This window comes from Periophthalmus magnuspinnatus, chromosome 4 (genome assembly GCF_009829125.3).
Source record: "Periophthalmus magnuspinnatus isolate fPerMag1 chromosome 4, fPerMag1.2.pri, whole genome shotgun sequence".
Classification (NCBI taxonomy): domain Eukaryota; kingdom Metazoa; phylum Chordata; class Actinopteri; order Gobiiformes; family Gobiidae; genus Periophthalmus; species Periophthalmus magnuspinnatus.
This window is the reverse complement of record NC_047129.1, coordinates 1,189,746-1,206,101: the sequence shown is the minus strand read 5'-3', so window position 1 is coordinate 1,206,101 and position 16,356 is coordinate 1,189,746. Positions and strand designations below refer to the sequence as shown.

The window sequence follows — 16,356 nt, the reverse complement described above, 5'->3', positions numbered from 1 at the left end:
GTGATACATGGTTTTGATGCTGCGCTGGCAGTAAAGGAAATCTATATTCTTGATGCTAGTGCCAGTCGTGTTGGCAGAAGACATTTCTGAAATAGGGATGCTCTGGGCAGACTGATGGAGATCACAGTTGTTTGACAATTCTATAAATATCAACTTTTTAAAAATATCCTGACTCAGCTCTGGGCGGCAAGCTGAACCCGGTGACCTCTGAAAAAGAGCTGTTTTGGCTTTAAGGGATTCTTGGTGTTAAAAGCTATTCAGTGTATTACTCCAGGATAGTTGACTGAAGAAAGACGAGTATTATGTTCATAGTCTACTGTTAATGTGAAAAGAGAACACAACGGTCCTGGTTTTTCATCTCTCTAAAACTCATGCATAGAAACTGTAGTCAAATTATTAAACCCATTTTTGAGCCTTTTTGCTGTAAAGAATAAATGTGATTTATTATACATACACATACATACATTTATTTATTTTATTTTCATTTATGTATCTATTTTTATAGACATTGTGCCATTGTGGTCCATACACATTCAAATAAGATAAAACAATATAAAAAACAAACACTTAAAATACACATGAATCCACATAATGGAACAAAGTGTTTTTTGTGGTTTAATGGACTATAATATATGTAACAGAAATGATATAAAAACACTCATGTTTCTGTATCTGCTCTCTCCTCCAGGACTACACACTGACCATGTACTTCCAGCAGTACTGGAGAGATAAGAGGCTGGCGTATGCGGGTATCCCTCTGAACCTTACCCTGGATAACAGAGTGGCTGACCAGCTCTGGGTCCCAGACACGTACTTCCTCAACGATAAGAAGTCCTTTGTCCACGGAGTAACAGTGAAAAACCGCATGATCCGCCTGCACCCCGACGGGACGGTCCTGTACGGGCTCCGGTAAGGACTTTTAAGTATTGAGGGATTACCAAGCTCTTCTCTTAGTACCATAAAATACCAAAATCAGTGGTGAAGACCTACTGTCATAGGTTTGAAGTCAAGTTAAGGTTAATTTCATTGGACAGTGCAAGTCTAAAGTTCCAGGTCAGGTCTGTGGAGACTGTGCTTGAAAGAATGCATTTACTTTAAAGTATTTTTTTGGGCAGTACAAATATCTGTAATTGAATAAATGCAAGATAGTTAAATTTAATGCCATTCTGTGGAACATTCCAGGCAAAGCTTTAACATCTCCATGACCATAGAAACAGGTGGTGGACTCTCACAAGAAGAGTTGCACAATGCAACTTTAACAGTTACCACCAGTAACCATTCCCTGCTTTCCTTCCAAAACAAAAAAATATATATATGTTAAACCAATTCTGGAATAATGGCTCTCATTTCACAAGAGTGTAAAAGCTTCCCAAAATCCTGATAGTGCTATTAGTGGTAACTGAGAATGCCTTTTAGAGCTATTAATAATGCTATTGTATTTCTCAAACATTTCTATTTTTGCTTTTTGTGCAGCATAAAACATGATGTTTTTATGTTGTTTAGGATCACGACAACAGCAGCCTGTATGATGGACCTGCGGAGATACCCACTGGACGAACAGAACTGCACTCTAGAAATAGAGAGTTGTAAGTTTAAGCCTTGTACTGCTCATTTAGTCAGAATTTGAGAGATTATATTTGTACATGTAACTAGCGCTTATTTTATAAATGATAAACAAAAAATAAAAAATAAAAAAATCAATATAAACAACTCCCGCTCCAATGAGAATACAATGGAATATAAAATTCCTCAACCATGCCGCATGATTCCAATTGAGCCATGACCCAGGCCCGTGTCTTGAGCTTTATTATAATACACAGCACACATCTCCACTCTTTCATCAGTTAAATATGAAAAGTGATTGTCATAAAAAACTTCTCACGCTCGTCATGTCTCCGGCTCAGAAAGGGCCCTGGCTTCTGAACTGCTGTACGATTTATTAAGCTGTCAGGGCCGATGAGATTGCTCGCCGTTAGGAGCCACTGTCTCTGCCCTGTTGGGAGCAGACACAGACTCCCACAGCAGCCATAATGATCAGCTCTCCTTCATCAGGGCCCTGGCTCGGATCTCGGCTCGGTCCTCGCCATAAAACCATCAGCGCTTATGGATCCACGTGGTCGCAGTCTGTCTGGATACAGCGACACACAACTCGCCCAGATTTACGCCCCACACAATCAGCACTTAACAATGATTCATGGAGCTCACTGTAAATCAGATGCAGCTATTAAGCAACCAGTGATTTCACTCAAGCAAATAAAATACTTTATATCAAAATTGATATTGAAAAATTAATATATTGGTTATTTTAAGATTAGACTGCTATGACGTTCCACTCGCATATGGGAGGTAAGAGGCCAAGGGCAGTTTTCAGTATGTTATGAGCACCATTTTGAGGACTTCCCAATCCATAAGCGAAGACACATATTAGTAATTAAGCTCATGATCTCACTATACCACATAAAGAATTTACACATCACTTTAGCACATTAACAGTATTATTTTCACCTGGCCCCATCACTATCCATGGGTTTCAGAGTGATGAAGCATAAAAATATAATTAGAATTCATCTAGTCTATGGGGTAAAGTCCTCAAAGTTTAAATATAAACCGAAACCCATGAATAGGCTTAAAGAATGTCATAATGCCCTCTGAAGCAAATTTGTCATTATCAGAATATCAGTACATGAAATCTTCGTATGGCTAGAAGTGAAATGACCTGATTTAGTCTTTGTGTGGGTTACAGAAGGCGACTGTTTTAAAGCATTTTTTTACCTGGGTCAAAATGTTCTCATTATGAATTATATTTTCAGATGGATACACCACAGATGACATAGAGTTCTACTGGAAAGGAGGAGAGACCGCTGTGACCGGAGTGACCAGGATTGAGCTGCCTCAGTTCTCCATCGTTGATTACAAACTGGTGTCCAGAAATGTGGTGTTTTCTACAGGTAACATCTTCACAGCAGTCCGGTCGTCACAAAATGGAGGAGGTCATTAGTGGAGGTCAAAAAGAGATGCAGTTTTAGTTCCAGGTTAAGAGGCTGTCTGACTCAAATCAAAATGGTAGTAACACACTGGGTACATTTACATGGCCAATAAAATTGAGTTAGTTGTTTAGTTTGCATACAAAAGATTCCTGATCAGAACTACCTTGTGATATATATCCGTTAACCAATAGATTTTTAGAGTAACTTGGAAGATACAGTACAATAAAGCTTTTCAATCTTTAACATGATCTACACAGATGTGAACAATCAGATTACTCATATGATCAGATGTAACTGTTTACATGATATTTGAATAATCCAGTAACTCTAAATCAGATAATGATCAGATGTTTGATGACCTGACATTGTACTCTGAAGGTCATTGGCCTTTCATATCAATCTCATTATATTATATTTAGTGGCGGCAGAAATTTGTGTTGAAAAGGTTTATCCAACAAAAGAGGAATTGACTATAATGAAGCTGCAGATGCTAGCCCCTAGTCATCTTCAAAGTCTTTTGTAATTACAGGATTTTACATCACACTCTCCTCTTAGCCCTACAACTCCACAAGTCAGAATAATAACAAAGCAACAATTACCGCTGCCTCTCTGCAAGCAATATAAAAGAATGGGGGCGAGAGGGGGGCATTCTTAGTGTTTGTAAAGCATCAACAGCATGAATTATTCTGCTCCTAAACAAACACTCAAAAACACTCAAAAACAAAGGCGAGTCCTAAAGCGGTATTAATGCAGCTAGATGCAGGTCTATGGAGAGGTGCTTACAGCTCATTACTGTCAGGGTCAAATGTTGATACAAATAAAGTCCATAGAGTCCACACAGCTGGGAGCTCCGCCAGGGAGACGGATAGTAAGGAATAGTAATGTTTACGCACAATGCAATATAATGAAGTAAAGCTTTCTGTTTGGTTTACATGGGCACTATATTAAATTACACATTGTTATTCAAGTATGATTACTAACCTGCTAATGTGTATACTCCTTTAGGTTTGGTGTATGTATGTATGTGTGTATGTACCGGTATGTGTGTGTGTGTGTGTGTGTGTGTATGTATGTGTGTATATATATATAATCGGAGGTTAGGAAGGGATTTATGGACATTATTCAAAAGAAATTTTTACAAGAAAAATTATAAGCCTGGCAGCTTAAGTGGCAGCTGTGGCCATAGAAGAAACTTACTACCATCAAGTGTGTGGATTGAATAATGCAGTGTGTCTGAGTGTCTAAAAAGTGTTGAATAAATCTATAGCATTATAATTATTAGTTGCATTTTGTGTCCATTTTTCAAGCTGAGTTTGGTTCTTAAGTTTTAATACGCTAAAAACAATGAGGCAAACAGACCCTGGCAGCTGCACACTGTTACATCAGTAGTTGTACATGTTTTATTTATCAAGCGCAGCATGGACCAACACTGCTACATGTCCAGAGGCACAGCTATTTGTTCATATGGCATTTTTCTAATACAGTTTGAGTAGTACTTTAACTCTGGAGCATTTTGTTTGCCAATGATGAGCTCAAGGCCAGATTTCATCAAATGATTTCAGCCTGACCCGCACGTGCCTGTTTCCATGGAGACCAAATCTGTGGAGGCTCTGACTGTTGGGATAGTGCACAACTTTTTTGTTAAAAGCTCATTTGTTTATAAACATATAAAAAATGTGTGAAGAGCAAAGAAATTTGGCTTAAATCAAGCATAAGGCGAGAATCAAATAGAAATATAGAAGAAATATAGAATCCAATGTGGGCGGCGGCACTGTAATATGACACCCATTTGTATAATGATGACAAACATATGGATCAGAGTGATTTTGTAATATTACCTAAGTCTCCTCTGTGTTGCAGGTGCCTACCCTCGACTGTCTCTGAGCTTCAAACTTAAGCGAAACATTGGCTACTTCATCTTGCAGACCTACATGCCCTCCATCCTCATTACCATACTGTCCTGGGTCTCCTTCTGGATAAACTACGACGCTTCGGCCGCCAGAGTAGCTTTAGGTATTGTATGATGTCTATTTATTTGCTAACCAAGACACACCCCTCACAAACAAATATCAGTAACACTGGTCAAGGGAGAATTTTAAGGCAGCCTGGTAACATGTCCTTATTACAAAAAAACCCAAAACATTTTAATCATATGAGTGAGTCTCCAAAACTGCAACATTTGAGTTTGCTCATGGAAAGATCATTGTTAGTTCTTTGGGCTACAGACTGACTGTAGTTTTTTTTTTTTTTTTTTTCTTTAAAGCAATAAAACGCACAGGTGCATTGGGAGATCTGGTTTACCATAACATGACCTGGACAGGAACATCCCTAGTTACTTCTGACAGAAACACCAAATCTGACCTTTCTCTAATGTGTTTTCTATCCTATTTCAAGAGTGATACAAATACAATCCTAAGTGCACACTATTGTGGGTTAGTGAAGATGGTTGTAATAAAACTAATCTGTTTAGGAGTACCAATTAGGTCTAAAAATAGCCAGCAGGGGGCGAGGCATTTGGGGAATTGGTGTACATATTCCATTAACATTGCAGTGGATAAATATTAGATTATCCTGACAGAAGCTGAGAGACAGGGTTGTTAGTATTGAGGCATGCACTCTGTGATGTAATTTGATACTGGCCTTTGGGAACAAATCAGCCATAAGACCTGGTTTAACTCTGGGATATGGATTAGAATGAACCCTACCAGTTCATTGCTCATATAATGAATACCCAAGTGTATTTTGGGTGTGTAAAAGAAAACATAGAGGACTGTATACAACATAGATTATTACCAGTTCAGTTATAGTTCTAAAGAGATACACTTTTAAGTTGGATGCAAGTAAAAATAAAATATATAGCCTTTTTGTGCATTATTTCTTAACTTACAACATTTTTTTTTTCTATTTCTGTATTTTTCTTTCAAATGTAATTAGTGGGTCTTCTAAAACAAGTATTCATAGCAAAGGCTGCAACGGTGCAATTTTCTTGGTCATGCTGTGGCTGCTGCTTGCTTTGTTATGTAAAATTTCTCTTTTGCACTAGTAAATATTATGAGGGCTTGATTGCCATAGTTAATGTTGACTTAATGTGGTTTCCGCAGGCACAGGGATCATTTATTTTTTTCTGAAATGAATGCATGAAGCGAAATAAATGAACTTGTAACTACATATTAAAATAGCTCACAATGGTTATTTAAAACTTTAGCAATCAGTTTCGTTTAAAAGCATTCACACTCTCTATCAGTCATTATTCTTCTATGATAAATCGCTATAGGTTTCTTCTATGATGTGATGGGGATGTGATGCCCTTGTAGAAAATGCCCTAATACAGAGAGGAAATGCTCTAAACAATAGTCAGATAAGTAATGTTATAAGGAAAAGGAGATTTATGGATAATGTGCAGTAGATGCAAGTTTAAAATATGAAGTATAAGCTTAGACTGAAATACATACATTAAATCAACAATTTTCAATAAACAACAATCAACATTTTTTTTTACTTATAGCCTTGTTCAATTGGTTGTTTACAAATACTTAAATATCATGGAAACAGATATCCCTCAATTATAAGTCCTATGTCAAAGTCCATTTTACCACTACGTTCATACCAAAATATCTGAATGTTAACAGTTACCTCGCCCTCTCGGCCTGCACTACAGGCCCATGAACATTTAGATATTGCCTAAAGCATCCATGCAGTTCAAATGCAGTCTACATTCTACTTGCTGTAACTATTTTGAGGAACTCTTACACACACCGTGTGCTTCACTGAAATCGATACCATGTTACCACACTACCCTGACACTCCCACTCTCTCTTCTCTTACTCCTTCTCCCTCTCTTCTTCCTTTTATCTCCATGTCTCCCTTTCTCTCAGCTAAGAAGTTCAGGATTAATTATGTAAGCCTGTATGGACAGATATACTGTGAACTAGATGCAGATCGGTAAAACGCACGACCAGCACGCTGCAGTTATTGTTGATGGAGCATATTACTGAGAGAATGACTTCACTCTTGTTTATTTATTTGCGATATATGCTGAGTGTGTCGGCTACAAGAGCTGTAAACCAGGGCCCATTTTCTGCTTAGCAAAGCGGAGTTAATCTGACAAGTCTTCCACTGTGAGATATCCATCTATTTCTGAAGGATTTGACTTGTTTACTTGTGATTGAAAAATACAACTCATTTAAAGAGCGGGTCCTTGTCAGTATTATTGTTTGAAATGGCACCGTATTTGAAATCTATTGAGCATAGTAAAGACTAAATCAGAATGGAAGGTTATAGTCTGCAAAATGCCAATCTATTCAAACCATCAAATATTCATACGAACAATCTATCAAGTGTTGAAATTGAGATTTTAGCATTTCATAACATATAATTGCTCATTGTGGCTTTAATACAGTACCAACACTAGCCTGTATTACAGTTAATAGGAACAGCATGTCTCAAAGTGTTTATGGCACATTCAACAAAATGAATTACTGTTGAAATGTGAACCAATTACAGCGAGGTGTGAACTCTCAAAAGAAGCAGATAGCTTTAATTACCTCTTAAAGGTGATCTATACTGTAAGGTCGCTAATGACTCATGATATTATTCTATTGACCATAACCTTTTTAATTAAATTGTTAAATAAACTCCCGTGATTCACTTTGCTTGGTTTCTTTATCAGTCATTTTATTCATTCCCACAGTGTCCACAGACCTTGAATAGGCTGAGCCACTGTCCAGTAAATAACATGGGACTTATATCAGAGCGACTGGGGTCCACTCCTAGCTGACACTTCCACATATCACCACAGCGACCTTGGATACGTGTTGACACAGACTGCGCTAAACCACTGTTCATAGCTTCATGTAATCTTTCTCGTAGGATCAGACACAAGGAATATAACCATTACTATTAGCCCAAGAGACCTGAGGAATTTTTATATAAGGTTTATTGTTCTATTAAAGCGAACATCAGAAGAAAAAACACCCTGACCACTGCAATGAAATGAATAACAAAATACTATGTCGTAAAAATCTGGTTTACTAAGTTTTTAACACTATAGATTTCCTGTTTGGAAAAAAATATGTAAACAGGAAATCTAGAAATGTTGAGCCTTCTCATTATTTTGGGGGAATGGGTTCTACAAATTTACCGTGTTAATCAGGTGGCTTTAACAACTGAATAAAACTGAAATAGTCATAATAAATGTAACGAAATTGATTAATTACAACAAATATTAAACTTGAAACTTTTCGGTTCCTTTTTAATGGGTACATCAAATTCGCATTTCTCTCTTGCAGGTATCACCACTGTGCTGACCATGACCACCATTAACACACATTTGAGGGAGACTCTACCCAAGATCCCTTATGTGAAAGCCATAGACATGTACCTGATGGGCTGCTTCGTCTTCGTCTTCCTGGCGCTGCTTGAATACGCATTTGTCAACTACATCTTCTTCGGACGCGGCCCCCAGATGCAGAAGAAACTGGCTGAGCGGGCGCAAAAGGCCAATAATGACCGCAATAAATTCGACAGACCCAAGGTGAGACTCATTTCTAATACACAGGGAGGTGGCGTGACAGGAAATATATGAGGTTGTAAAGTCCTGAGAATGTGCCTATATAGTTTAGGGAAAAGAGGGTAGGAAATCATCTTTTCCTAATGACACATTGAGGAGGAGGTTGTCCCTTTTCGATTGACTGTAAAGTTGTTATTCTGTATGAAGGAAAGACTAGTGGTAACGACATAATAAGTAGCTACATCACACAAGTTTGTGTCTCCCACACATTTATAAAAAAAATACAATACTGAGAAAAATATCATAACAAAAGCTTTACTTATAAAAAGATTTGTATTTGCAGAAATATGTGGCTAATTCCTATTTTGAATATAAATGTGAAAGACGCGTAAAATATACAGTAGAAGCTTGAGCAGTATTTTGTAGAATTGGCTCTATTAAATATAACAGTAACAGCATTTATGTATCAATATTTAAATATTCTGATAATATACTTGCTATTGTTCCATACATACACACTGGCTATGTTTACATTGCACACAAAAATCAGATTATTATCAGATTCCTGATTCTTTACGATCAAACTCTGATGGGAGAAATCAGATGGACCATGCTCAGAAAGAAATCAGATGATTTTGCTTTTTACATTTCATTTTAATAATCTTATAACTCCAAGAATCTGATAATCTAACCACATCTGACTGTAGCTACTAACAACACACACATGTACTTGGCCCTTTGTTGAAAATAAATCTCTGCATATGCATAATGTGTCTAAAATGTAATGCAGTTATTTTCTGCTGATAATTTATATTTTTAAAAATGGGTAATTTTGTTGCCCCTTTTGACAAATGTATTCCATAAATCCAAAACAAAAGTCTTCATGAATCTTGTCTCCTCTGGTCAGTCGTCTGTGGACTCAGGTAACTGCAGGAAACAGTCCAATCAGTTTGAGGGTCGGCGTCACTCTCGAGGGGTGAGTTCAAATGCTGCTGCTGTGTGAAACTCAACTAAAACTTTGTCTTGCTGCAAAGTTTTACTAAGCAAAGACCTGCTTAATCTTACCCTGAACTAAACCAACCTCGCTTTCCTGTGAAACACTGACACCTCTCCTCTTGTTCTGTACCTTTTCATGCTGCTATCACTGTGGTTTTCCAATTAACACTAGCATCTGCAAAATATTGTGCTAATTGTGCAGAAAGAATAATAGAATGTGCTGCAGAATGGATAAGAGGCTATTGAATTGTTTATAACAGTCATAAAAATGCATTGATTTAGAAATGAGAGGGGGGAAAAAATAGATATATTGGATAGGATTTAGGTGAGACTGACTGGAAAATATGATGTTGTATCCTCATCAGAAAAATAAGATTTTGTATTAAAACTAGTATCAAAACAAGATACCCATTCAAGTAAGTAGCAACAGTGAAAATAAAACAACATCAACAGAACAAAATTTGACCTTTCTTAAATAGATTTAAATGGTCTTGATCTTATCAGAACTATTATAAGACAACATGGTAACATCTGTGTAATCTTCATGGTATTATTAATAAAAAAAAAATACTACTTTAAATACTATTGTGACAGCACTAATCTGTTTACAGCTGCAGCACTGCCTCGCTCATTTCTTATTTTGTATTGAACTCTCTTTATGGCAAACTATGCCTCGGAATTTCAGACATACATTATTTTAAGATTTATTATAGAAAATATCAAGTTTAAAAGCCTGACCAAAACCCTTTTTGACCTGCTCTGTCTGTATCTCCAGGTGGACTCCCAGGGAAACATTCTCCTCACCACTTTAGAGATCCACAACGAGGTGGGCACCAACGAGATCACCACCACCACCCTGAGCGACACGCACAACTCCTCCTCCATGATCTTTGACAGTGTGGGCGGGGTACAGTACAGGAAGCCAAGCTCGGCACGGGAGTCTGGGCGGCACAGTTTGGACAGGAATGCACAGCTAAAGAGGACGAGACTGCGAAGACGCTCCTCCCAACTCAAGATCAAAATCCCAGATCTGACCGATGTAAATGCCATAGACAGGTGGTCACGGATCATCTTTCCCTTCACGTTTTCTTTATTCAACCTCATCTACTGGCTCTACTATGTCAACTAAACTTTGTCTAATGGTTTAAAGACACTTTTTTATGTCAGAGAGGAGACTACGATGGCCAATGGGGAATCTCCAGTGTTTCGCAAAGACATTCTTGTAAATGACTGTTGACTGTTGGAACTCCCATGAAGACATTTTATGAGATGAACAAAAAACAGATCTGAAGTGGTACAGACATTGATATTATTTAATAGAGGCAAATCAACTGATGTGAGCAGATTACAGTGGCCCTGAAGGACAAGTTACAGCAATCAAAAATCATCATACTTTTTTTTTTCTTTTTACGTCACTTAGTCCTACTTCTCTAATTTATCTCAGTTTATCTTGTCTAGATGCCATAGCTGTCCTGTGGCAGACTAATGGAAACATGGCAATGATTCTGTGCCAATAAGCTCAAAGGCAATATGAAATGCAGAAGTAGAATTTAAACGTCTAATTTATCAAATGTGCAAATGTGTCTGTGATTAGAACCTTCTGTTTACTTTTTTATTGAAAACCAGAGAGTTTTTTATTACCAACCAACCCAATTGATTCTGATTCTGATTTTTTACATTTATCAAGTAATTTTTACTCATTCTTTTTTGTGGTTTGCTTTATTGTTTCTTGTCCAATCTGATTTCCTGTTGTGACTTGACCACCAGAGCCACCGTAGTCCACACATCTTTAACATGCATGGACCAAACATTACACATGTAACTTTGCCTTGATGCCGCTGCAGTTCACTTGTTTTGAAGTGAATCAAGAGACTGTTGTTTGACTTTTTTCAGGATGTCATAACTGAAGCTTGTTCAAGGGCAGTTTTTATTATAACAGTTTAAACCAGCATTTTATAAAATATGTCCAATCATCTCTGCCATTACCTACAAGAATCAGGAAACATTGTTTGTCTCGAGTACTGATCTGATTTGAAACCTTTTTAAGGCCAAGCATTTAAAGGGATAGTCCAGTATATGTAAAAGGATTTTTGATTTGTTTGAACTTAATTTGACAAGGAAAGTCACACTGAGGTTCAGAATATTTTTTGCAGTGGATTCCATTGTCATTGCTCCTGTCTACATACCCAAAGTTGTGACCATAATAACAAAACTATAATATCTAATACAATACATACATTATTTACATGTCTGTTCTATAATCCTTGGGGCCTAATGGATTTAGAGTACTGGTCTATCCCTTTAAGAAATGATACCAATGTAAGTTAAAGTCAGCCTGCCTTGTGTGTCTCAACTTTGACATGCTTCTTGGTAATTTGTTGAGATTTCATGCTAGGCTCTGCTAACATATCTGGTATCATCTATTTAACCTGTCACTCCAAGGCTCTGACTCACCTGTACAGTTGTGTATATGGTCAGTTTACACTTTGTCACTGTATTTCAGAGACTCTGACATCCTCCGAGTGAACACTATCACCAATCAGCCATAACATTATGACCACTGAATATCATTGTACTTGAATCGAGTAAATGTGATGGTTAGACAGTTGTATCAGAGCATCTTCAAAGCTGCAGCTCTTGTGGGTTGTCCGCAATGGCCAGCAGCAAGTGGTCCTTGGAAGGAGCGATATATTTTAACAAAGGAACTACTCTCATTAAAAAATGTGGTTAATGCCATGTTTTTATATAAAATCTGTTGCTTAAAATGTGGGTGGTCTTAGTGTTATGCCTAATTGATGTTAATTTATTTGTTCAACATCCTGGCATTTCTTCATTCTTTCTGAAAAGTGGATGTACATACTCTTTTAATTACACTGATTTGTTGTTGTTTTGCTCAGTGATTCAGGTCTCGCCATTCTAATTGTTAGTTTTCACATTTCTTATTTGTGTTGTAAATATAAAACTCTTACAACTTATATTATATTTTGTGGCAACTTTTTTATTTTGCTTCCATAATGTTCCTCTTCGCAGAATAAGTGAGACTTGTAGGGGGGCGTGTATGGAGTGATACATCAAAAAAACAAGTGTGGCCCCGGAGTGCGATGGCTGAGGACCATCTGTGTGGTCCGCTCGCTCGGCTCCATGCAGCGTGTAGGAGGGACACCACCTGTCAGACGTGCCACAGCTTGACAAGGACCAAAATCCCACAACGTAGAAAACACTCAACCAACACCCAGGCACAACTCAACATCCAACAAGTCCAAGGCCCCTGACATTAGCACAGAAAGCAGAATATTGTGAGAACAGATGACCTATAACACTAGCATAGCCTTAATAACATGTTTTTTACTCGCTCTCACAGTTACATTAGAGTGTTACATAAGTCTAATAACATTATACTATAAATTCTTCAAAATGGATGGTCTTGAATCGGGATGCACCATTCCAGCTTTTTCAGTTCCGATACAGATACTATAGCTTTAAGTGCCATTACCCAGTGCTGGGAAGTACCTGAATATATGTACTGAAAATACATATTCTAAGTGTTAGTTTTGACTGTATTCTGGTTCTGTCACTCTTTCATTCAGTTGTATTCTGAAAACAGATAACTTTTCTAAAATCAAAGATATACATTGCAGTACTCACGCAATTTAGGTTTCAAACTTCATAGTATTAGCGGGAAAAATAGAATACATAGCTCTTGTGGTGAGTGCATGTGCGATCCTTTGTGAAAGGAAATGCTTAACCAACAGTGTAACAAACAGAAAGCTGTTTATAATCCTAGTTCAATGATTTCCATCTGGAATTCTGGTAATTTATTTTTAATAGAGTTAGTTTTCAGACAAGGGTTAGTTTATTTTCATACCTCAGACAGTTTTGACTGCTCTGAGGAAAACCACTAGTGAGCAGCTGAAACTGTCAGGTATGAGCACACTAAATCTTGATCTGAAAAAAGAATCTAGTAAAAATAAAATGTTTACAATCCTATGTTCTAAGTATTCAGAAAACATTACTCTAATTGAAGCTTATATTGAAATACATTACAAAATAAATTTGAATGCAGGTATTCAGTATTCTGTAACAGAATACATTTTTAAAGTATTCTTCCCATCACTGCCAATACCCAATATCAACCAATACCAGTGCAGAGATTGAACAAAGCAATAATTTCCTTTAAACAAATATAAAATAAGACCAAACTGATGCAAATGTGTTATGTAACTGTTATTTATCTCTCAAGTAACTACAGAGCAACTTTGTATAAATGATCATTTAAACTTTCTGAGCCAACTACAACCAGTAAGTCTTATTACATCAATTTATGTCCAATCAGGATATCATCTGAGCCAATATTTGGAGGTCTCTACCCGATCGAGCAAATTTTTCAGTATTGGAACCAATATCTGATACCAGTATCAGATCATCAGCCTTGAATTAGTTGTCTATGCAAAGTGTCCCTCCCATCTCACAACCATTCCCCACCCTACTGGTCAACTTCCATCAAGCTCTGAGTGGCAGCTGGATTTAACAGTAAATGGTAAATGGTTACATTTTTATATAGAACTTTTCCACCTTCAAGGCACTCAAAACGCTTTACATCAAGGAGCCACTCACCCATTGAGGACACTAGGGGCAATGTTAGTTTAGTGTCTTACCCAAGGGCACAACGACAGCATTCAGCTGTGGGAGTTGGAATCGGATCGCCAACCTGTGGGTCAGTGGATCTGACCGCTCTACCAATGATGTTTACGTCGAGAGTAGGATTTGAACCACCGACCTTTGGATCAGTGGACAAACACTCTACCAACTGAACTGTGAACTCTCAAAAGTAGCAGCAAATGTTAAAAGTAAAAAAGTATAACCTACAAAAACAATAATCAAGATCTAAAACTATCTTTTGTTCTTTAAACTCCTTGTGATTTGAGGCAGAAATTTTTCTTTGAAGTAATTATAGTCCAGATGCAAACCTGGTTGGTGTTGTTCTAGTCTTGGTCAGCTTTAGCCAAATATGTACAGAAAAAAGTACCAATGCCAAAATGATTTTCATTTAGAAAACATTTTTAAGTGTCTGATAATAGTAGATTTCGTACTGCTCAAATATTGTTGGAGGAATATGTTTTTGTAACATAATTGTACTAATAAAGCTGGAAATTGCAGCAGCCAAACCACCATTTAAATACCAGGATGAGGTAACGATAGGACATTTTACTCAAACATCTTTCCACAGAAGTGTTGCATTGCATATTCTGTAAACATAGTTCATGGGTGTCAAACTCATTTTCACTGAGGGCCACATCAACAAAATGGTTGCTCTCAAAGGGCCAGATGTAACTGTAAGACAGTATAAATGTAACTAAATGTGACCAAATGTAATGTAAAATAAATGTAACTACTTTTTAATTTTGTCAATTAACCTTTTCTATATTTATTACTTATTCAAATTACAAATATTGCATATAGATTTGCATAGATATATTAAAATGGGTGTAACTGTGTATCTCCTGATAAACTGATCTATTAAGACAGTCATACCTTTAATTAACCTTGTCATGGGCCACATAAAATGATGTATCGGGCCAGATTTGGCCCAGGGGCCTGGAGTTTGACACATGTGGCATAGTTCCTTTGTTCAGTTTTTCACCCTACTCATCTTGTCTTAAAATTAAGTATTTTATATAAAGTAAAATTCCAATCTTTTCAAGGTTTATAGGACGCTGGCTCACCATTTAAAACTATGCTGACTATTTGCAGTTTTGCAGTCTGAAAAAGGCTGTTGCGTTGACAATAACCAGATGGTGGCATCTTCAAATGACTATTGTTGACAAATACACTGGGGGATGCTGTCTGTATTGACCCGCTGCAGAGTGCCCTCGAAAGAATCATCCAGATGTCTTTAGTGATGATATTTATTGAATGATGGAAGTGTGTTATTAATTCACGCACACAGCACCAAAGAGCAAAAATAACAGAAAACAGACAGGGTTCTAACTGGACACACAAAACAAGAGCACTTTTCTCTGCAGCCTCTACATTGGCAGCTCGAATCTCTCTGAGACCCGATACCTGGCCTCAGCCTTAGTCATGGTGGGTGGAATCAGACTCCTGATTTGTTGCTGCACAGTGTCTAGTTGCCCCCAGATTTCTGGTGGAAATCTGAACATCTGTCATGATGCCTGCATTATCTGTCTCCCTGTGTGCTCTCCCCCTCCCCTACCTGCCTAAATCCGGAGCTGGGCGGAGTTCCTACACCTCCTGCGCGCACCTGGAGCGCATCAGCATAATTACCACCACCTGCTGCCGAGTATATGAGGGCTCGGCAGAAGACACTCGGTGCCAGATCGTCCGCGTGTCCAACATTCCTACTCTCGCTCGTTCCTGCTCCTGACTCTGCGCACCAGCTCCGGTACAGTCCACCCCTTGTCTTCGCTTCCTGTCCTGTCTTGGTCTCCAGCTTGCTTCCCGTCTCCTGCCCTGGCTCCCGCTCTTTGGATCACTCCTGCTCGGTCCTCCCTGGTCTCGTTCCCAGTCCTGTCCTGCTCTGGTCTTGGCTGTCTCCGTTCCCGCTCTCAGAACGGAGCTAAGAAGCTCAGACTTTGGGTAAATAACCTGGGACAGTGAAGAGTCTGGGCGTCCTAAGGGCAGACTGAGCAAAAGGGTCCAAATCAGATATATTGGATATGACATAGCCAAGGGGTTTGGAGTTTAACATGCTCTTGACCTCCATAAGCACTGTCCATAGTACCTCTTCAGTCACCGATTGGGAGCTCACAGTGAATTGAAGCGCCTGCTTCAGAAAGCGGATCTTCCTCTCCCAGCATTCCCCAAAATGTGGTGCATTGGGGGGTTGAAGTGGAATTCAACCTG

General features: G+C 38.1%; 1 protein-coding gene across 4 annotated transcripts in view; it reads left to right on the top strand.

The window, feature by feature from the left end:
- Positions 1-12,466, top strand: part of gabrb3 (gamma-aminobutyric acid type A receptor subunit beta3) — a 44,172-nt gene extending 31,706 nt beyond the window's left edge. For 2 of the 4 annotated variants that reach the window (XM_033965150.2, XM_055221242.1), the window contains 7 exons: positions 689-909; positions 1,504-1,586; positions 2,811-2,948; positions 4,848-5,000; positions 8,276-8,520; positions 9,404-9,472; positions 10,268-10,803. In XM_033965150.2, coding sequence (XP_033821041.1) covers positions 689-909; positions 1,504-1,586; positions 2,811-2,948; positions 4,848-5,000; positions 8,276-8,520; positions 9,404-9,472; positions 10,268-10,621 — 1,263 coding nt within the window. In that variant the 3' untranslated portion in view covers positions 10,622-10,803. Of the gene's footprint in view, positions 1-688; positions 910-1,503; positions 1,587-2,810; positions 2,949-4,847; positions 5,001-8,275; positions 8,521-9,403; positions 9,473-10,267 lie in introns of all 4 variants that reach the window. The other 2 variants (XM_055221244.1, XM_055221243.1) reach the window with 2 other exon arrangements.
- The last annotated feature ends 3,890 nt before the right edge of the window (positions 12,467-16,356 follow it).